The 23,356-nt window shown below is 36.1% G+C and overlaps 1 protein-coding gene across 1 annotated transcript in view; it reads left to right on the top strand.

Annotated features, from left to right (window-relative positions):
• The window catches only part of LOC143248965 (papilin-like), a 146,239-nt gene that overhangs the window by 13,347 nt on the left and 109,536 nt on the right, over nt 1-23,356 (top strand). The window contains exons 2-3 of the mRNA XM_076498023.1: nt 5,152-5,200; nt 18,043-18,224. Of these exons, the coding sequence (XP_076354138.1) occupies nt 5,152-5,200; nt 18,043-18,224 (231 nt within the window). The remainder of the gene's footprint in view (nt 1-5,151; nt 5,201-18,042; nt 18,225-23,356) is intronic.

Genomic DNA, 23,356 nt, shown 5'->3' with positions numbered 1-23,356 from the left:
TTGTGTAGTCTCTGGAGGGAGGGGAATGACAGCATTAATAAAGAATTGTGTAGTCTCTGGGGGGAGGAAAATGGCAGCATTAATAAAGAATTGTGTAGTTTCTGGTGGGGAGGGGAATGGCAGCATTAATAAAGAATTGTGTAGTCTCTGGGGGGAAGGGAATGACAGCATTAATAAAGAATTGTGTAGTGTCTGGGGGGAGGGGAATGGCAGCATTAATAAAGAATGGTGTAGTCTCTGGTGGGGATGGGAATGGCAGCATTAATAAAGAATTGTGTAGTCTCTGGGGGAAGGGGAATGGCAGCATTTATAAAGAATGGTGTAGTATCTGGTGGGGAGGAGAATGGCAGCATTAATAAAGAATTGTGTAGTTTCTGGTGGGGAGGGGAATGGCAGCATTAATAAAGAATTGTGTAGTTTCTGGGGGGAGGGGAATGACAACATTCACAAAGAATGGTGTAGTCTCTGGTGGGGATGGGAATGGCAGCATTAATAAACAATTGTGTAGTCTCTGGGGGGAAGGGAATGACAGCATTAATAAAGAATTATGTAGTCTCTGGGGGGAGGAAAATGGCAGCATTAATAAAGAATTGTGTAGTCTCTGGGAGGAGGGGAATGACAGCCTTAATAAAGAATTATGTAGTCTCTGGGGGAGGAAAATGGCAGCATTAATAAAGAATGGTGTGGTCTCTGGTGGGGATGGAATGGCAGCATTAATAAAGAATGGTGTAGTTTCTGGTGGGGATGGGAATGGCAGCATTAATAAAGAATTGTGTAGTCTCTGGTGGGGATGGAATGGCAGCATTAATAAAGCATAACGTAGTCTCTGGTGGGGATTGGAATGGCAGCATTAATAAAGAATTGTGTAGTCTCTGGGGGAAGGGAATGGCAGCATTTATAAAGAATGGTGTAGTCGCTGGGGGGAGGGGAATGACAACATTCACAAAGAATGGTGTAGTCTCTGGTGGGGATGGAATGGCAGCATTAATAAAGAATGGTGTAGTCTCTGGTGGGGATGGGAATGGCAGCATTAATAAAGAATTGTGTAGTCTCTGGTGGTAGGGGAATGGCAGCATTTATAAAGAATTGTGTAGTCTCTGGAGGGAGGGGAATGACAACATTCACAAAGAATGGTGTAGTCTCTGGTGGGGATGGAATGGCAGCATTAATAAAGAATGGTGTAGTCTCTGGTGGGGATGGGAATGGCAGCATTTATAAAGAATTGTGTAGTCTCTGGGGGGAGGGGAATGGCAGCATTCACAAAGAATGGTGTAGTCTCTGGTGGGGATGGAATGGCAGCATTAATAAAGAATTGTGTAGTTTCTGGGGGAAGGGAATGGCAGCATTTATAAAGAATTGTGTAGTCTCTGGGGGGAGAGGAATGACAACATTCACAAAGAATGGTGTAGTCTCTGGTGGGGATGGGAATGGCAGCATTAATAAAGAATTGTGTAGTCTCTGGTGGTAGGGGAATGGCAGCATTTATAAAGAATTGTGTAGTCTTTGGAGGGAGGGGAATGACAACATTCACAAAGAATGGTGTAGTCTCTGGTGGGGATGGAATGGCAGCATTAATAAAGAATGGTGTAGTCTCTGGTGGGGATGGGAATGGCAGCATTAATATAGAATTGTGTAGTCTCTGGGGGGAGGGGAATGACAGCATTAATAAAGAATTGTGTAGTGTCTGGGGGGAAGGGAATGGCAGCATTAATAAAGAATGGTGTAGTCTCTGGTGGGGATGGGAATGGCAGCATTAATAAAGAATTGTGTAGTCTTTGGGGGAAGGGGAATGGCAGCATTTATAAAGAATGGTGTAGTCTCTGGGGGAAGGGAATGGCAGCATTTATAAAGAATTGTGTAGTCTCTGGGGGGAGGGGAATGACAACATTCACAAAGAATGGTGTAGTCTCTGGTGGGGATGGGAATGGCAGCATTAATAAAGAATTGTGTAGTCTCTGGGGGAGTGGAATGGCAGCATTTATAAAGAATTGTGTAGTCTCTGGGGGAAGGGAATGACAACATTCACAAAGAATGGTGTAGTCTCTGGTGGGGATGGAATGGCATCATTAATAAAGAATTGTGTAGTCTCTGGGGGGAAGGGAATGGCAGCATTTATAAAGAATGGTGTAGTCTCTGGGGGAAGGGGAATGGCAGCATTTATAAAGAATGGTCTAGTCTCTGAGGGGAGGGGAATGGCAGCATTCATAAAGAATGGTGTAGTCTCTGGGGGGAGGGGAATGGCAGCATTCATAAAGAATGGTATAATCTCTGTGGGGGAATGGCAGCATTAATAAAGAATGGTGTTGTCTCAAGCACTATCCATACATATGTGCTCTACTATTTCTATGCTTGATTTTCTCTTTCTCATACTGATGAATGAAGATCCTCTGCTGAGTGTATAAGTGACGTTGCTTCAGTCGGCCATCTGTTTGAACACTACTCTTTCAATGTATCATAGTTTTTAGGCAGTACATTAACCATTTACTGTTAGAAACACCATTTTTTAGTACCTTTCACCTAAACAATACAGACGAGTGAGGGAACGTTGGTTAACAATAAAAACTGGGCGATCATTGCTCAGATTGACCCACTGAATAAGTGTAATGTATTTTCTATTATATATTTATTTTAATAATGATGTTTGCGTGAGTTAAATATATATTTAAAAACACATGTAACTTATGCTGTTGAATGTGTGTTGCGAAATTCTCGCCTATTCACCAAATTTAAAGAAGATTGTTGGATATAAGAATCAACAACGTATTATGTGTGCGTGTAAAATAATAGTGATTGCTGGTATTACTGTCAACTGAACTTTCGAGAATCTCGCCTTAAAGTTTATAAATCGACGCGCAAAGAGACAATTTTATATATTTGGTTTGCTACAGTTAGTATACTATATACCTTAGAAGCTATAAATGTGATAAATGCTTATCAATCGGAAAACTACAGATATATAGACTTCGAACATTATGAACCGTTTAACTTCAGAGAATTAACTTTGGACGTTAGCATTTCTACGATTATATCAGATATTTTCGTTGGCGTGTTTTCTTATAGCAAAGGCACATCGGGCTATATGCTGTGTCCACCGAAGAGAATCGAACCCCTGATTTTAGCGTTTTAAATCCGAAGATTTATCGCTGTTCCAACGGGGGACATTTTTTGTCGGTGAACAACTTTAGTGTGCTGAGTAAAACAGCTTGCTAGTTAGCCGTTAAGTGAACTGTACCGATATAAACTCGAAGTTAATTCGCTCATCGTGAACCGTCGATAAAATATTCAGTTCTAAGAAAAATATAAAACACAGTATTGTTTGTACGTTTGTAAAGCTTTTTATATAAATCATTATTTGTAATAACCGTTATTATAAATTGTACTGTTGTTTGTATATTAGAATATATTTGTGTTAAGAAAAAATTGTGTATGAATTTTGTTGGTAAACATCATAAATTTAATACATATCGAAATTTAATAAACTTCAAAATTACTATTAAAATTTTAGGCTATTTCAAATCGCAATACTTGAAATAATAAATTTGGGACTCGTCTTGTATAAATTACATATGTAACAATAAGGTATTCTCTCATCATCGAAAAGACTCAATAGCACAGGACTTTATGTCGATACAGTCCTTCTTTTAAATGGTAACAATGCATCTCAATATTGTTTCTACTCTCTAACAGAGCGTGGCAAAGTATCTTCTTCAGTTTATAATAAGCAAATCTATTCAATATGCGTGACATTATATGACACAAGATCTTATACCTATACAGGCCTAGTAATAACGCATTTCCATGTTGTTTCTACTGGTAACAGAGTATGACAAAGTGTCATTTATACTTGATGATCTGTCAACCAGTCCAGTATGTGTGTAGCATTATTTGACACAGTTTGCAGGTATAAGTCATGTTTGCCACTGATCTCGTATTCCAGAAATTCATCTGTACAAATATTGCACACAAATAGGCTTAAGTTTTATGGAAAAGAATTTGCAACATGCAGTAGGTAGTAAATGTTTTTTTCATGACAAATTACCATCCACCAAGGGAAATTATATATAACCGATTTAAATAAGACAATTGATTCGAAGCATATTCAAAAAATAAATAAATAAACAGAAACATTCAGAAATCACTGAGAAGCTGCTAAGGTGAGTTAAACAAACTAACGCAACTGTTTGAAGCTGAACACATCTCAACAGTAAAAGAGATAGAAAATTTCGATATTTCCAGAGCTAATGAAGGACATGCGAGATAAGCGAAATGGCGTACAGCATATTTACACGAATCTATGCACAACATTAACTTGCAGAAAATTTATATTTCTCATCAGAGAATACAACAACAATATAGGTAAAGTAGAATAGTAAAATAATGTTTTATAGAACAAAGAAAGAACACTTCCTTGCTTCTAACAAAGCACAAAATGGGTAATGAAATGACTATTCTGCTTTCTCACAGGAAAGTGGGATTATTGATCTAAGTGCAAAACTTCTGAGTAGCCGTAGCAACTTCCTAAAACTGATAATTATTAGCGAAATGTGGAAATATTTCTTCAAGAAACTATTTTAAAATAACAAATGATACACTGTTACAGAAAATCAATATTTTAAAATGCATCTGAATTTTGAATATAAAAAAACGTAAAGGGTAGGCTTGATAACCTGGACTTTTTTAATTCGACAAAATGTAGTAACATACAAATTATTGAAAAGAATGCTAATAAAATGAATAGTCAACGTGGAAGAAACTGCTTAAGAAGTTTTTACTTCCACAATAATATCTTTCTGTCCAGCGCAATGACAAAAAAGCTTAATCTAGGAAATGTTAATTATGCTTTCATTCCAATGAATCGGAATTTCACTCTAAATAAAGTCTATAGTTAACTAATCAAATAATTTTGTCTTTACTAAAACGTAGTTAAATTGTAATTTAAATATATAAAGTTAGGGAATAAATAAAAATTAGTTTTCAATTTATTTCTAATCTTATATTAACGTTCGAATGGTAAAATACATTTAATAAAGTTGAAGAGTTAATTGACTATTATATACACATTAATAATGTAATATTTTATGAAATTTATTTTTATTTTATATCAAGGATTTTTATTTTTTAGTTAACCATGTTTTACTTTTTATTCTACAGACTGTTGATTATCGCAGCTGTTCTGATTCCCAACTTTGGCTCTCGACACGTGAGTAATTGTTTTATATTATGACGAAATATACTGCACTTTTTAAGCTATATCTACACACATTTTGCTTGAGTACTAACTAACTTAGATTTTTCGCAAATAAAAGATTTGTACAATCTTTCGAATGTCTGTCTTCCTGTATAAAAAAACTAATTAATGCCCAGTGGAAGATGCGAGGTTCCTTGAAGCTACATCTGATGAAAAGCTTTATGAGCAATAGATATATTTTTTCTTGCTTACGATTCCCTATATACAGAACATGTATACAAATATCTGAACAAGACGCCACGTGATTTTTCATATATTCTTGCCATGTATTGCCAAAATTGCAATGTAATACATGAGAGTAGCATGGATTTCAAATACTTTTTACAAGAACTTCTAACTTTACCGTAGACAATGTAATTTACATTATTCTATATGGTGTGACTTGTGCGCTAAATCTGTATCTAACAATATGATAGTTCGTGATAGTCACATGTCTCGAAACTTTCATCCTGTAAGAAGGAATCTTTCGTTGTTCCAAAACAAAATTTTATTGTGAAGCATATTATGTTTTACTGATTTGTGGGAAATGTAACTGAGTTTAAGTAACCTGAATCGTTATTCGTTAAACATTAAAGCTTAGTAATCGGTTGGTTGTGTGATATGATATAACAGTAAGACATGTAATAAGTTTTTAACAGATTTTCCATCTAAGTAGCTGTGCAACTTCACAAATTTTTTAAATGGGAAATTACACATCCACTCAATCATTTGTGAACGCTCGAAAGATCTTGTAAAAGTCTGTAAGTAAAAGTTAACTCTCAGTTCATAATGGACTTTCTTTTTGAAGTTCTTTCTAATGTTCTTTAAACGTCTTCCCTTGACAGTTTTGCAGATTATTTTAGAGAGACTGCACTCTCCCATCTTTTTTCTCTTGAAAACGAGAAAAAAATACAAACAAACTTGGCTAAAAATGAAGCAGAATATCTGCATTGATTTTTCAGTAGTATTTATTACTCAAGAAAACTTTTGAAAGACAGGGAAGTTAAGAAGGTGTATAAGTTGAGCCGAGAAACTAGGCAGAAATGGTAGTTGCGTCACTTCTTTTTCAAAGCAGCCTACTGCACAGTAGAAATGTACCCCATATTTATACTTTTTGAATTTGTTACATTTAATGCATTAAATTTAGTAATAATCTTGAATTATGCTTCTACGGAAAACTATATTCCATATCAAGAAGTAAGAAATGTTCTAAAAATATTTTAATTATTAATTTTTTCCCTAATCCAGGCTTATGTGCTCAAACTCAAGTATAAACTGAACGTTATTTGGTGTGGGTCAGAAAAGAGTGGGAACTTAAACAGCACCAACATCCTTATTTTTTGAATTGAAACTTGATATTTTATTACTGTGTATTATGGTTACTAAGGGAAACAGCCAAAGTGCTGAAAGTTTTATTTACAGCTTTTGACTTGTAGACTTTTGTTGTGGTGCGTGTTTGTTTCAAACAGTACTGCAGTTAGTATTGCAAGCTACAACTGTGATTAACTTTTATCTGCTGGAAAACTGCAGTTATTTGACCAGAATCGTTTATATATTTCGGACATTATAAACTGTTTACCTTCAAAGAATTTACCTTGGATGTTAGTATTTCTAATAATACATTAGATATTTTCATTGGTTAAAGATTTACATGTATTCAGTGAAGCAGCTAGCTAGCTAGTAGTTAAATGAACTGTACCAACATGAACTCGAAATTCATTCGTTTATTGTGAATCATTGATAAAATATCCAATTCCAGGCAAGATAGAATAATTCAATATTGTTTTTAAGTTCGTAAAACTTTTGTATATAAATCATTATTTGTAATAACCATTACTATTAATTGCATTATTGTTTGTGTATTAAGAAATACTCATGTTAAACAAGAAAACTGCGTGTATAAATCTATTGGCAAATATCTTAAATCCAATATATATCAACATTCAATTAACTTCCAAATTAAAATTACGATTTCTAGCTATTTGAAATCATGATATGTAATATAATAAATCGAAGACTCGTCTGAGATAAATTATAATATGTATCACGACTCGCAGAAGAATAACTGTTTCAACTGCATCCTAAAATTATATATTACCGAGATCAGCCAATGTAAGCCTGTACCAAATATGTATGTACCAAATAAATATTGCTCTCAAAAGATGAAAGAAAAGGAAAAGTTTTATAATTTAGGAAAACATCAGCATTAGAGCCAATATAATGATGAATTAATAGGCATTAATTAATAAATGCATGGAGACGACGCCCTGATAATATGTCCCACAGACTAAGAGAACAATAAAGAATTATCCAGTCATCAGGAAATAAGAATTAGCTGGACTTGAAGGGCGAAGTTCAATTAAGAATAATTCATCTGTTGGGATAGAATACTCCATCTGGTGAAGTATTATTTAGAGTCAGTCCACGAATTAAAATATTCATTGACAGAAAGTCTTATGACAGATTGACCAACATTGGTTCTATGGCTACTCTTGTTGATGAAACAGTAAGGTGGCTTCATGCGATCAGCAGGTGATCATAAAGTTCCAGGAAGCGGAAAGATAGAGGATTCATCTACTGTGGGAAGCTTCCCTATACAACATGGTATTTGGGTAAATGACTTTGAGTAAAAATGCATATTGGCAATAGACTTCATGCACAGAAATAGGTGTGAAGTTTGTTTTATTATAAACATTTTCAAAGTCTATGACGAGGACATTCCTATGTATTAGATGTCAATTACACCATTAGATGTTGAACTTCCAGTGACAACACTGATAGAAACACAAGATGATGAAGACAACCATTATAAAGTGCAACACCGCATAATCTATAAAGTCAGATGGTCCAAACCAAACTTCGTCCATGATGATAGTGTTTGGTTGTATGTCAGTATGTTAATATAATTTTTTTTTCCTGAAAGTAAATCATTTGGAAGGAGAGTATCCAGGGTTCCTGTCAAAACCACTACCAGAGTATAATCAGAGTGGAACTTCCAGAAGATTCTGTCTATTATTCTACTCAGAGCTGATCTATGTATCTTCCGGCTTAAAAGGCTTGTCTTATTTTCTTTTTTGTTAAAGGGTTTGTCCTCCAATGTTACAACAGTATTTCTGTGGACGTACAACGCTAGAATGTAGGTTTTGATTATACCCGTGGTGGGCAGAGCATAGATAGTTCATTGTGTAGCTTTGTACTTCATAACAAGCAAATGCGTCATTGATTCATAAGAAAATTGAATAAATGTCAGAAAAGTCATAGAGACATTTAAATTAGGTTTTTAATTCCTAGGATGGTTTCCAGTTGTGCACATTGGATATGTTCTGGCATTACATTCGTCAGTACCAGCCATCTGAACTATAAGTGATATATTTTGGATATCGACTACGACACTCTACTTCTTAGCTTGATACCTTGTAATCAATAATCAGTTTAACTTATTGGCACTCAAGCAGCAGCCCAAACATTTTATCACTAATGAAGTAATACCCTTTCAATCATTGGTGATTGACCACTAGATAATTATCAAGTGGAAATCAAACAATGTCGAGCATACATTGTATAGTGAACATCATTTGATAGCTATGAAAAAAGAAAGGCTACTTTATTTCGGTCAGTGATCTTATATTCAATAACTATTCAAGCGTCTGATAATTGACTGGTAATCTGAAATTTTAGGACATGCACGTTTTCAGCTCGGAAAGCAAGAGCTAAAAGTCTATTCAAGCAGGAGGTTTCCAAGTAAAAATTTGCATATCTGTTGATAATTGAGTGGTATTCACAAAATGTAGTCCATACATTTTAGTGGACAACACTACTAAATAGTTTCGGAAGCAAGGAATTTAAAGAGTACTTCAAGTCAGTGATTTTGCTTTAAACAAATGTTCTAACTACTGATCGGGTAGTTAATCCCAGCCACAATGATCAGAATGAAGTCACCAGTGTCTCAGCCAACCACTAATGTTATCTTACATCTCTTCATGTTACTTCTTCTGCACCAATAGATAAGTACTCATTTCTTCTTTTTTCTCTTTAACTGAACCAAGATATGACAGCATAATCTCGTCATACTTTGACTAATTTATTTTAACCTCCAATTCTTATTAACCCAATGCACAAGAGGTACATCCATAACATTTGGCCTCCAACTGTGTTTTGTGGGGTTAGGTATGCTACGCCGATATTGCATTTTTTCTTAATATAACTATTTTTCAGAGTTCTAGATATGGACCTAGCCATACAGAGTCATACCCAAGCTAAACCCATTCTCCGTACTGGAATCAATGCTCTTGGATTGATCTGTCATAATATCTCTTCTGCTGAACAGTGGTCTTTCCCATCTGCTGATGCACAAACTTGTACATATTTGTTAATGAAGTTTATAACCACTTAGCATATTATTTTGGAAATTGTAAAATATTTGTGATGGAGTGGACCATAAGTCGCATAAAAATATTTTACTACCATTCCAGTACCAAATATGAGTTTGTTGGTGAACAACCAATCAAATTTTATTTTGTTGCACAGAACATCATCAAGGCATACAGCAAGTGTTTGTAACACCATATTTGACCAGGATGAACAATTTTGCAGCATTTGCTTGATGGTTTGTATCACTCCTTATTCAAACTATCAAGTTAAAGGTGATAAGATACTGTCCATCTTCACCATACCCAACAGTATGCACACTCAGACCACAGTTGACTGTTGATATTATTTCCTTTACTATTATGCATTTCAATCATTGCATTAAATTTGGTTACCTTTTGTTTCATCAACACGCTTGTTGGTGTTTGTGCTAATCTGTTGATCAATGGATACGTTTGGGCCCGCTTGGGGAAGTAACCAAAAATGGCCAGTACAAATCATTTAATTATTTCAGTTTTGGGGAGAGGCCCTGTTATGTCTAAAGCTAGTATTTGAAGAAAATAACTTAGAATTCTTTGCTGGACTTTACCTTGCCTAGGCAAGCTTATCCTCTAGTTGACATATCATGCAATAGCGAATCAGTACTAACGTTTCAACATGAATGTGGTCAGTAGTACTAATATCACATATCATGTTCATTAAACCTTACGGTGACCTTATTGCCCACACTCAAAACATTTGTTCTATATCTCCTAGCTGTGGAAAATCATCAACAGAGCTGTGACGCAAGCATCAGAGGAGGGCTGGAGTATCCCTTCCTGTTCAGTGGTACCCACCACCGTTGCAGTGCTCTAATACCGAAATGTGTTAGCAGCTAGATTTTTCTCTGTAGAACTCGAGAATGACCTATGATATCCACTTGTGCAGAACAGTCTGGCTGAAGGACAGATATAGCTGCTGGTTATGTGTATTTTCCCTGTGGCTTATTCAGAGTTATTTGAACCTTAATGTGATTTATGATAATGAAAACTAGGAATAACAACAATAGAAAAATTAAATATTTTAACCAATACTTTAATGAAAGTAATAATAAAAGAATAGAGTCTCGTTTATAAGGCACATACACACTAGTGATTTGCTTTATACACCCTTACGGGTTTGACCTTGAAGGAGCCGAAACCAGCATACAAAATTTTAAAAAAACAACAAAAGCGTATGTACGTCAAAACATAAAGTCCTAACTAAAGTGACTTAGACATTTTGAATGATGAACAACGACATAAATTCTATAAGAAGGTTATATTCATTTAAATCATCGTTCTGTGTTATAATACTTTCAAGGGTAACCTACAACTAAATACTATTAGATTCACAATATCTGAGAAACTACACACTTTTAATTAAACAAATTTGTCATAAGACATTAATATTGGGCCTATGCGTTTTTAGCTGCATTCTTTATCAAGTTTCTTAGGAATTTTCAAGAATTAGAACAGTGTATAATAATAGTATTCCAACCACACTATGTTCGTCATATCCATTTTCGATGACGCGTTTCGCTAAATCCAGAATTCAACAGGCCAGCTGGGATGCAACTAACACGGCAGCGATAGGAAAAAGTTTAAGCATATATAAGCTTGCGTTATCGGCCTGGAAAAAGGCGTCTATTCAATAACTATACACTTTTAAATTTCTTCCATAGCACAATGGAGATTAGGGAACAAGGTCACGAGGATAGCATTGTTTACATTGACACAAAACAATAATATGAAACTACAACAAATTGAAACGTGTTAATGAATTTGTTGTTGATATTGTCTGTTTGTAAATAAGCACAACGCTACATAATGGGCTATCTAACACCCACTAAAGGTGTTAAAACCTGAATTCTAGCGTTGTAAGTACGCTGTGTCACTGAGGGACTTGTTGATATTTCTTTTTATGTTGTTAAGTGAAAAGTTTTATTGTGAGCTATCTTTGGTCTGCACACCACAGGTATCAAAAACTGTTTTTTAGCGTTGTAAAGAAGCAAGCCTACCGTTTAAACCAGGGGTGTGCAACAGGCGGCCCGCGGGCCACAACCCGGCCCGCCAAGCCATCTAGTGTGGACTCTAGTTGTTGTAATCTAACCATGTGGCCTGATCTGTAATCCAACGCAAATGGAATATTTTTAAAAGCATCGATCCTACGGGATTCCCAGGCTTCGACTCGACAAACTTCTAAAATTATCTTTGCTAGAGAGGAGCAGGCCGAATTCGATTGGTCGGCCTCCTTAGGGCATGAATAGGTGACGTGCACTAGCACTATTGTCTACGACTCAACGTCATGTCCTGAACCTCGCCTTCGCCCGCTGGCAACAATTTTCCCTAACCTCTGCTGTCCGTCATTCATTATTGGTGAAAATTTTATTACCTTTTACAGTTACTACAAGAGATTGAAGGTAAATTGATTATTATTTAGCATATTGTTGTGACTTTACTGAATTTATTAAAATTTTTGCTTTCAGATGCATCTGATTCTATGTACAGTGTGACCTCGTTATTCGCGGGGTTACGTTCTTTACCCTCCCGCGAATAGCGAAAACCGCGAATATTGGACGCAGTTTTAAAACGTATATGTATGCGATTATATACTATATGAAATGCTTCCCAAACACTAATGATACTTATACTCATTGATGCAGTAATAATGTAGCAATATTGCATACTGTTATGTATTTCACTAAATTGTACCGTGCGTTACCGGGCTGTGCTTTGCCGTTTGCGTTGTTGGGGAAGCTGAGGCAGTCAGCCAATAGCAGTCAATCTTGTTTGGTGAAGACGACAACTGATAAAACGGCTTGATTGAGTAAATACAACAGAAATCTCCTCGAAAAGCCCTTTCAGTCTCTGTGACCTACAAAACGCAGTTCGCGCATAACCCGCGAATATGCGGGGCCGCGAATGGCGAACCGCGAATAGGCGAGGTCACACTGTATTTTGCTATTCTCAATTAATTTAAGTACCGGAAGGCTATGATCGGATGCCAATTTAGAAACATGTGTTTCTGTCCATAAGAGGTTCCATGTGTAAATAAATCCTATGTTTTTTTCTACTTTGCTATTTTCGTGAGAATAATTTTTGTTTTGATTTCAGGGCTAGTAAAATGTCAGCAGTTAAGAAACGAAAAATTGATGATGAGGGAAGGTTATTCAACAGTGAATGGTGCACAAAATATCTTGTTGTCCCACATAATCAAGGTGTTGTCTGCCTCGTCTGTCAAACTACAATTGCAGTCATGAAAGAGTACAATATTAAGCGACATTACGCAACTAAGCACTCCTCCCAGTTTGATGAAATTGTTGGTCAGGCACGAAAGGACAAAATTGAACATTTAAAACATCCATTGAAAAGCAACAAGGTGTTTTACCACTTTCAAGAAAAATTCAGAACTGGTGACAAAACTGAGTTTTAAGCTTTGTGAATGTATGGCAGAAAAGGGAAAGCCTTTCAGTGATGGAGAATTTATTAAAATTGTTTAACAATATTCACAGAATATGCATGTCCAGAGAAAAATATTTGGTGGAGCAAACTAGCCTTTCCCGCTTTACTGTCTCACGCAGGACAAAAGATCTTTCAGAGGACATCAAAGAAACTTTGAAAGAGAGATTGAATTCGTGTGAAGCTTTCAGTCTGGCTTTGGATGAAAGCACTGATATCAATGACACATCTCAACTTGTCATTTTCATCAGAGCTGTTACTGCAGGCTTTGATGTTTTCGAAGAGTTTTAGATATGGCAAGCCTTTCCTCCACAACCACAGGACAGGATATTTGTGAACAAGTGCTTAAGGTTGTAGAAAAGTTTGAACTGAATCCTTATAAATTATGTGGTGTTACAACAGATGGTGCTCCTTCCATGACAGGTAGGACAAATGGATTCACCAAGAAATTTCTAACTGCAATTGGAGCACAAGACGTAGTTGTAAGCCATTGCATTATTCACCAAGAGAGCTTGTGCACCAAAGTTCTGGATTTTGCAGAAGTCATGAAAATGTCGTCCAATGCGTAAATTATATTCGAACACGAGGATTAAATCATCGACAATTTAAAACTTTTTAGATGAGCTGGACAGTGAGTATTCAGATGTTTTGTACTTCTCTGCTGTACGTTGGCTTAGTAGAGCTGCTACTTTGAAGAGATTCTGGAATCTGCGAGAGGAGATTAAGTTCTTCATGGAGAGCAAACGTCAGAATGTGGACTTCTTGAGCAATGAGAACTGGCTGAATGACTTAGCATTCCTCACAGACATTACACAGCATCTGTCTGATTTAAACTTAAAACTACAAGGGAAAAGTCAACTTGTGAATAACTTGTTTGAGCATATTTGTGCTTTTGAGAAGAAATTGGAACTTTTCCAGGTTCAGTTGAGAAGAGCCATATTGACCCATTTTACATGTCTTGCAACCAGGAAACTGGAATTTCCTAATCTGGATTGCACCAAATATGGAACCAGTGTACAAAAGCTGCGTGATGAGTTTGCAAACAGATTTCCAGATTTCAGACAAACTGAAATTAGATTGAAATTGTTCGCTCAACCTTTTGATTTGGCAGTGGAAGACAGTCCTGATGATTGCCAAATGGAACTCATTGAACTGCAGGCTGACATGGACACTAAAAGGAAATTCTCTGAAAACAGTTTGCTAGACTTTTACAAACTCTGTGTACGTGAAAAGTTTCCCAATTTGTCCCGTCATGCACAAAGAATTGCCTCCCTTTTTGGTAGCACCTACTGCTGTGAGCAATTTTTTTTCCAAAATGAAGCTTATCAAAACCAAATGTAGAAGTCAGCTGACTGATGAACATTTGACCAGTCAGTTAAGAGTGGCAACCACTTCTGTCAAAGCTGATATTGACAAGCTCTGCAAGGACTCTAAATTTCAAGTGTCGCACTAAAATGATCACTCATGCAAAAATATAAAATATTATTGCTTGCATTTTGAGAATTTTTTTTAATTTATTGTGCATGTACACGAATAAGCTTGTTTTTTAAGTGGCCCCGCTTGATTGATGAAGTTGGTTATATGGCCCACCGACGAAAAATGTTGCACACCCCTGATTTAAACACTTGGGGGCACACATAAATGGAAAAACTGTTGTGAAATCAATTTTAATATTGATTAAAAAAAAGAAGAGAAATATGAAATATAAGATAAATCTAAAATAATTTGTAGTTAAATGAAGAAATCAAAAGTGGTCTTTGCTTCTTTTCAGAATTTTGCACAAATCTTTTCCATCTAGTTGTATTGTCTGTCACATTATAAGAATGAAAAAGCGAGCGTGTGCGGTGGCGACAGTCTAGCACGTAAGCCACAGATTGCGAGTCTAGAATCCCAATCGACAGACCACCCTAAGCGTAGAATGTAAAGTTAAATAAAAGGGAACAAAACCAAACAAACAAAAGCCTGTGATCATAAATCTATGTCGTGATTAATATGTAGTTCAAATTTCTATATAAGTAAGTCTTTATATTTTTGGTCGAGACGGCCATTAGCAATATGAAGGAATTCCGTTCCTATCAGTCTAACACGTTTTTCAATGTAATGGTATGCTACGGCTATGGTGCCTTACAGGTTCAACGAATCTGTCGTCTACTGCATGAAACATTTGTCTAAAGTAAAATGTATTCTTTGTTATACAAATTACTTTATAAATAAAACTTTTTATTGTTCATTTTTCACATTTTCTCGTGTCTGTAGCAAAATATTGAAAGTATTACCTGGATTGTAAGTAGAATGTATTAATATTTATTTTACTTTTAATATTCTTCCTTGTTGTTGCACAAGTATCATATGTAAACTCAACCTTGTATATTGGTTAAAGTCTATCTCTAACGAATAAAATAGTTAAAGTCGAAGACTTACGTGTGTAATCCTATTTATAATTAATAGAGTTTTTTTTAATTTTTATTTAATATAATCCTTTATACTAAAGGGCACAACATGGCCTGGTGATTACGACGCTTAAATTCTCGTTCTGCTTGCCGCGTATTAGAATCCTGCCACCGAAGGAGCTTTATGATATAGCAGTAAATATCATTATTTCTTCTGTAAAGAATAACCCAAGAGTTGAAGGTGAATGGTATTAACTAGCTGTCTTTCGTCTATCCTATTGCTTTAAATTAGTGACGGCTAGTACAAATACTCTTCGAATATCATTGCGTCGACCCGACATGGCCAGATGGTTAGGGCGCTCGACACCTATTTTGAGGGCCGTGGGTTCGAATACTCGTCACACTAAGCATGCTCGCCCTTTCAACCATGAAGGCCTTATAAGGTGACGGGATCAATCCCTTTATTCGTTGTCCTAAGAGCAGCCCAAAAGTTGGCAGTGGGTAGTGATGATGAAGTGCCTCACTCTAGTCTTACATTGCTAAGTTAGGGACGGCAAGCACAGATATCCCTTGCGTAGGTTTGCGCGAAATTAAAAAAACAAACAAACATTGGCAGAGAGACCTCCATCTTCTTTACAGCTGAATTATTTTATTTGTCTTGTTTAAGGGCTGTTATATAGACATTTAAAATAAACTATTGATACACTGGCTGACCAGCCTCTAAATCTTGTTTGTTTTTGGTTTCTTTTCCGCTGTAGAAAGTTCAACTGCTTCCTTTTTCTCAATTTTTAAAAGCTATTTCCATGAGTTGTTGGGTTAACTTTCCAATAAATCTATTTCTTTGATTACTGAGTCTTTGCTTGAGCTTAAGATGTTTGATGAACAAACTGGTCACTAGGTGACACTTCAAAATGCTCTTCATATATCAGCTAATCTTTTAATCTAGGGCAGGGACCTGTTGAAATTCGTTCATACTTATCTTTTTCCAACCAGCTGTCTTTGAGTAACAACAAAGATCCTCTCACATTGTGAGAAAGGATCATGTCAAAACTAGAGACCTAAAATTACTACCTTGATCACTTTGAATTTCCCTAATTAAATCAAAATTCGAGAAAATTTAAGTAATCCTTCTACAACAGTTGTAGCAGAAATTACTTTGACAGGAATAGCTTTGGGGTACCTATTTGCCTGATCCAAGATGGTCAACAAAAATTTATTTCGTGTTTTAGTCCTGAGAAGGAAACCTGCAATATCCACAATAACCCTAGATAATGGTTCTTTGACAGAAAGAATAGGTTTCAAAGGTGTTTTGCAAACTTTATTATTAGGTTTTCTAACCAAAATATAAGCTGAACATGATTTACGAAACTCAGCTAAGTCTCTCCTAACCAAGGCTTATAAAAATGATGCATAGTCTTAACTTAGTTTTTAGAACTTCAAGATGTCCAGCTAGAGACAAGTCATGTGATAAAGACATAATTTTCTGTCTTTAAATTTCACACAAAACAATTTTTGGTTTTCAGTTTGCCAAATCTCATTAGTAGAAATCTTAACATACCTCCATTTCCTTTTCAACACTCCATCACACCAAACATGTTCGTTCTTTCAGCCGTGGGGGCGTTATATTTTGACGGTCAATCCCATTATTCGTTGGTAAAAGAGTAGCCCAAGAGTTGGCGGTGATAACTAACTGTTTTTCCTTTAGTATTACACTGCTAAATTAGGGATAGCTAGCGCAGATAGCTCTCGTGTAGCTTTGCGTGACATTCAAAAGAAACCAAACTGTTTTTGTAGTTCTATTTATTTTGTGTTCCTAATTCTTTAATATATCATATCAGCTTACTTCTAACTCTGTTTTTGTAGTTACCTCTATTTATTATTTGTAATTTTTATTATGTCACGTTGTCTTAACTTCTGTTTCTGTAATTCCATTTATTCAATGTTTGTAATCTTTTATTAAGCCACGTTATCTGGGCTTCTGTTTCTGTAGTTCAATTAATTCAGTGTTTATAGTTGCTTGCAAAACCACATTGCCTTAACATCTGTTACTGTAGTTCCGTTAATTCATTGTTTATAATTCATTAATAAGCCACATTATCTTAACTTCTGTTTCCGTATATTCAATATATGTAATTTCATAATAAATCCTGTCGTCTTAACCTTTGCTTCTGTGGTTCATTGTAATTTATGTTAATTTTTTTAAAAAAATAAATTACCTGTCTTCTCTTGTGTTTTTATTGTTCCGCTTATTAAATGTTTTCAGTTCCTTACTAAATCATATTATATTAACTTTTGCCTCTTTAGTTCCATTTGTCTGATATATGGCTGGTTGTTTATGATATTCTGTTCTTTACTGTCTTGTATAAATGTGGGTTTTGTCAATGCACGAAGCCGATGATTCTCTGTCACCGAACAACATATTAAATGAATTGCCAATATTTTCCCTCAGATAACCATACATCTAGATTGTTTCCCTTTTGATAATGATCAAACTTACTTATATAGATTTTATTAACTATCTTATTAATTGTATTAGTTGTTTAAATATTTAATGTTGAAAACTTGCTCTACCCAACAGCGGCTACGACACGAATATCATAGACGAGTAAAGAACCTATTCTACCCTCAAAATTTTAGCGTTGGCATCAATACGCCAGTTGATGAATCTGGGCCATGGGGTTCTTGGACTGAAAGTAGCCAGTGTTCCAGGAGTTGTGGAGGTGGGGTCGCATTTCAGACCAGAACTTGCAAAGATCTGAGGTAAGTTTAAAGAAAAGTGGCTAAGTATTAATTTGATGTATTTATGTGGATTTATTGGAATACGACTGCTTCGTGATCAGCACAACATAACCTTGAGTAAACCAGCTTGTACTTGTGCGTTTTCGTGATGATTTGTTCGAAAGCATTTCTTTTTCATTAAAGAACTTAAAATTCACTTTATTTGTGGTTACGCACAACACTACACATGGGCTACTTGGGGTATGCCCAGCGCAGGTATCGAAACTTGGGTTCCAGCATTATAAGTTCGTTTACTTACTGCTGTGCGACTGGGGGGGGCAATTTAAAATGAAAGTGAATTTACTATATCTGAAGGGACCTCTGTTTGTAAGGAAAAAATAAGAAGATAGAAAAATACGTACATTTATACTGTATTTTCAAGGGCCTTGATATCCTATGGTTTCAATCAGTCACAGCAGCATGCTCTCTCAGTGGTACATCGGTATGTTTCCGGACTAACTTTCGATACCCGTTGTGGCCAAGGCACAAATAGCTTATTGTGTAGCTTTGACTCAATTACAAACAAACAAATCACAGCAAAAGTATTTCTGTTGTGCAAACAAATGTATTAGAAAACAAAATTGAGAGCACAAACACGAGAAGTCCTTAACTTTAGAAAATACTCGGAAATAATATGGAATGTCTGTGTTTTATAGTTTGCAAAGAGTGCCCTTCCCCCGAGTGGAGTTTTTCACTTTTACGCTTTTGGAATGCATTTTTTTCTTTATCAGGAGAAGTGTTGTTAATTGTTAAATATAATTTAATAAGACCTGGTTGTTAGGGAGCTGGGCTTGCAGTCTTCAGATTCTAATCTTCATCACCAAATACGCTTGTCATTTCAGCCGTGGAAGTGTTATAATGTAAGGTCAAGCGTGTCAACTCTATTATTCCTTGGTAAAAGAGTAGCCCAAGAAATGGTATTTGGTGGTAATGACTGCCTGTTTTCCATTTAGTCTTTCACTGCTAAATTAGGGACGACTAGTGCAGAGAGCCTTCGTGTAATCAGGGGCGTAGCCAAGGGGGTTTGGGGGGTTAAACTCCCCCTCTCATGGACCCAAACTTTTCAGACAAGTTCAGTTGCCACCTGTGAAATTTCATAAAGATCCGTGATTGCATGGTAGATAATTTCACACATAACAAACGGTCAAATGCAAATTTCTGATTGAACACTCTTTTAATAAAGCAAGTTTTGTCAGAACGAGAGAAATACAATCGAATATCTATGAAAGGCTCAAACGCATGTTCGTTCTTGCCAGGACATCTACGACACAGTTTGGTTCAACTTTAATATCACGGTGAATGTATAATGAGGCCAGGCCATTCAACCGATCTTCAGTGGTGGTATTTCTCAAATACATTTTGAGTCTTCTGAGAGTTGAAAACGAACACTCCACTGAGCTCGTTGACACAGGCAGCGTGGCAAATACTTTCAACAATCTAGAAATGACTGGGTACATTTCAGCATTGCACATTGCATATGCATCTATGACATTTTTTGGTCTGTTGTTCACAAGTGATTTGTACCAAACCCTAAGTTCACCTACTGCAGCTAGTGAAGTGCTGTCAATGTCAGCCTTGTATATATTGACCAACTCTTTAATTTGGTCACATTGTTGTGCTGTAGGTTCTGCCCGTTCTGTGGTAGATTCTGATGGTAGTAGACACATGAAGTTCGTAAGGAGAGTTTTGTGACTGGACAGACGGTCACATATTTGTGAAAGAAAGTGATCAACAAATGGTACAAATACAACAATACGAAAGTACTCCTCAGGGCTAGTGGTTTGTAGGTTAGCACGGTACATCTGTCTTTTAGCCTGCCTTGGCATTATGATGTCAATTTGAAGCTCACTACACAGAGTTTGAGCCTCACAGAAAATGTTGTTAAATTATTTCACAGTATTATTTCTCAGTGAACGGATTAAATCTTCCACTATTCCTGCGTGATGCATCGCAGCACATAAATCAATGTTCTGTTGCTGCAATAAGTTGCACAGAGGTAAACTATAGGAAAACAATTTAGCAATGGTAAGTAGAGTGATGATGAATTCTGGCTTTGTTAAAGAACAGAACAATTGATTGGCTTGCGTGGCAGAATCTCTGTCTTGTCAACCTGATATGGTCTCAAGGGCATCTGTCACTGCATGGATTAATTCTAGAAATACAATGACTGAGCTATGCCTCTCAACCAACCGGGTGGGGCAGAGACCTTTCAAACTTTTTTCTCGATTCAGGTGCTTTATTCTCCACCGAAAGAGCCAAAACGTGCTTTCATTTGGGTGTATTGAGAAAGTTTCCAATGCTAAAAATTACTCCCATGCAGTTTCACACGGGAACTTCTTTACAAGCATCAGAAATTGCCAAGTTTAGGGCATAGGCACTGCAGTGTACATAGGGTGCAAGTGGAAATTTATCAGTTATGTGTCTCTGGACACTACTGAATTTCCCACTCATAGAGGCAGCACCGTCGTACCCTTGTCCTCGCAGGTAAGCCATGTCAATACCATATTTTGTCAGATTGATTATGATAACATCAGCCAAATTTCTGCCTGTCACATCATAAACAGGTATAAATTGAAAAAAATTCTTCTCTCATTGGAACAGAGTTGTCATTAGCATGCAAATATCTAACACACAGCGAAAACTGTTCAATGCCTGAAATATCTGTTGTTTCATCAGCTAATATTGAGAAACACTTTGCAGCATTAACCCTGTTGACCAAAGCATAAAGAATATAAGTATTACAGGCATTGATGATTTCATTTTGAATTTGAGGACTCAGAGACGTAGCATTCCTCTTTGTACTCTTAAGGTTTGCTGAAAGCTTCACATCACCCTTTGCCCTGTAGCGCAAAATTGCCAGAAAATTCCCATCATTATTGATGGGCTTTTCATCAGTTTCACCAGCAAACATTGGACCAGAATCATATTTTCCCCTCAAAGCTAAACTCTGTCTCCTACACAGCAATACAGTATCAATAATAGGCATTAAATATTGCCGGTTCTGTTCAATTTTTTGCTTGTAAGTTGCATCAAGCTGCAAGTGCGCAGATGAACTTGTGTTTACGACCTGTAGAAAATGTTAGCTTTTTATTTGCTGTCTTGGTGGTACTGTTTCAATTCATGTGCCTTGAAGTCTTCAACAGCCTTCCAGTTTGTGTATGGAAATTTCACTAGTTGTCCCAGTTTCCAACGCCAGCACCATCAGGAGCAAAAAGACAGCAGTACTTGCAGAAAGCACCCTTTGCATGTTGACTGTAGAGTAGCCATCTCCACTATGAAAGCCAACGATGCTGAAAACGCAGCTTTCTTGGACCACACTGGGGGAAAACATATCACTCCCTGGCTTCCAGGCATTCTCAAAGAAGCATTTTTTGGTTTCAGCGTTTATCTAAAAGAGACAGAAAGACATTGTTCTAATTACGTTATTTTGCACATTGGGAAGTTTGTTATGAGAATACAATAATCTCGAAGAGAAAGGCTTTGAGCTGTACTTCACAGAACAGGCCTAACGTCCTGTGGCTGTAGCCCTACAATCACTAGCAGCAATGAATATTCATTCTAAAACTAATCAGAGTGTTTGCATGATTTTTTAATACAAAATTAATATAATAAGGAGTTGACTTACTTGTTTACCAATGCTGACATCATCAGAAATGTAATTTCCAATGTCCCAGACTGGACCTGAGGTGGTCGTGGCAGCACTGATAGAAGGCCATGGTGATGACTCTGACAATTCAGTTGACAATTCTGATTAAACCTGATTGGCTGCAGCATATTGATCAGGTTCAGCCTCATGAATGGGTTTAAAGAACCCATGCAGTGTCTTTTGCTTTTTCAGGCTTGACATAGTGAATGATTGTTTATCGCAAATTTATATTGTTTATAGTGAATCATGCACTATAGATGGCGCTAGGGTATTAGGTTAGAGCCAACGTGCTGCTAGCCTGCCACGGTGCCACCCACTGTTTATTTGTGAAGTTAACTCTTGAAATCCAGGGAATCTGAACATACACTGTCCATAATATTTTAATACAGATTATAGACAATATACATATATGTTGCACTCTCCTGAGTGACTCTATATTTTATATGTTGATGACAGGACTGTAGGCCTACTTTGCTGGGTCTATTAACTTAAGTTATATATGATATCTATATATAGGCCTATATATTTATTTATGGTTATAAAAATAAGACAAACACCTCAGTGTGCCATTCTGAAATTTGCCAAAAAGGTGGTCTCAGAATGTATAATTCAGGCTTTTATTTTATGTTTTCATTAAAAATTTCCCGTGGGGGCATACCCCCAGACCTCCCTAACATGGTTTAGCGCCTGCGGCGCTTGCATCAAGCACTCAAACTACCCCTTCCCCCCGACACACACAAAAGGGCCATTCCTGGCTACGCCCCTGCGTGTAACTATGGACAGAATTCAAAATAAAGCAAACTAAACTGAATTTAAATGCATTCTGTTTTTTACATGCCATTATAAGGACAAAAATGATATTTTTAAATTAACCCAAAAATATTGGATTGTACGTCAAACTTTCATCATTGTATACTCTTAAAACAAATCTTCTGAACACATGTCTAATTAAAATATTAAGTCTGGACATTCTTTTAAAACGTTACGTATTAATGATTATTTCTTCAATTTTCAAATCAAAATAACTTTATTTTGCTTTTTCCTGTTATTGGTATTTTATTTTCACTGGCTGATGCAGATAACTTTCGAGTAGCTTTGCTTGGAATTCAAATCAAACAAATAAGATAATAATAGATATATACTAATAGCTTCATTAATATCACTGAGATATTTAACAAGGAAAACAGCAATTTTTATTTGACAGAAAAACTTGATGAATGAGAGGTATTGTGGGCATCTTGACGTGGGTAATAATGAAGAATAAAATGTGTTTATATTATTTTTTTACTACTATGTAAGGATGCTTTTATAAGTGTAAGTTATAGAGTGATACTTCATGTATATGGTGATAATTCATTATAATTAAACTGGTGATAACTTTAAGAACTTTTTCTTTACTCGTCCTATGCTGATTTCCAATAAAATTATAACAGCATTAAAACCACATACTTCGTGCATTATATGCCAC

This window comes from Tachypleus tridentatus, chromosome 4 (assembly GCF_004210375.1).
Source record: "Tachypleus tridentatus isolate NWPU-2018 chromosome 4, ASM421037v1, whole genome shotgun sequence".
Classification (NCBI taxonomy): Eukaryota; Metazoa; Arthropoda; class Merostomata; order Xiphosura; family Limulidae; genus Tachypleus; species Tachypleus tridentatus.
The sequence above is the reverse complement of the archived record's forward strand: the minus strand, read 5'-3'. Positions and strand labels throughout refer to the sequence as shown.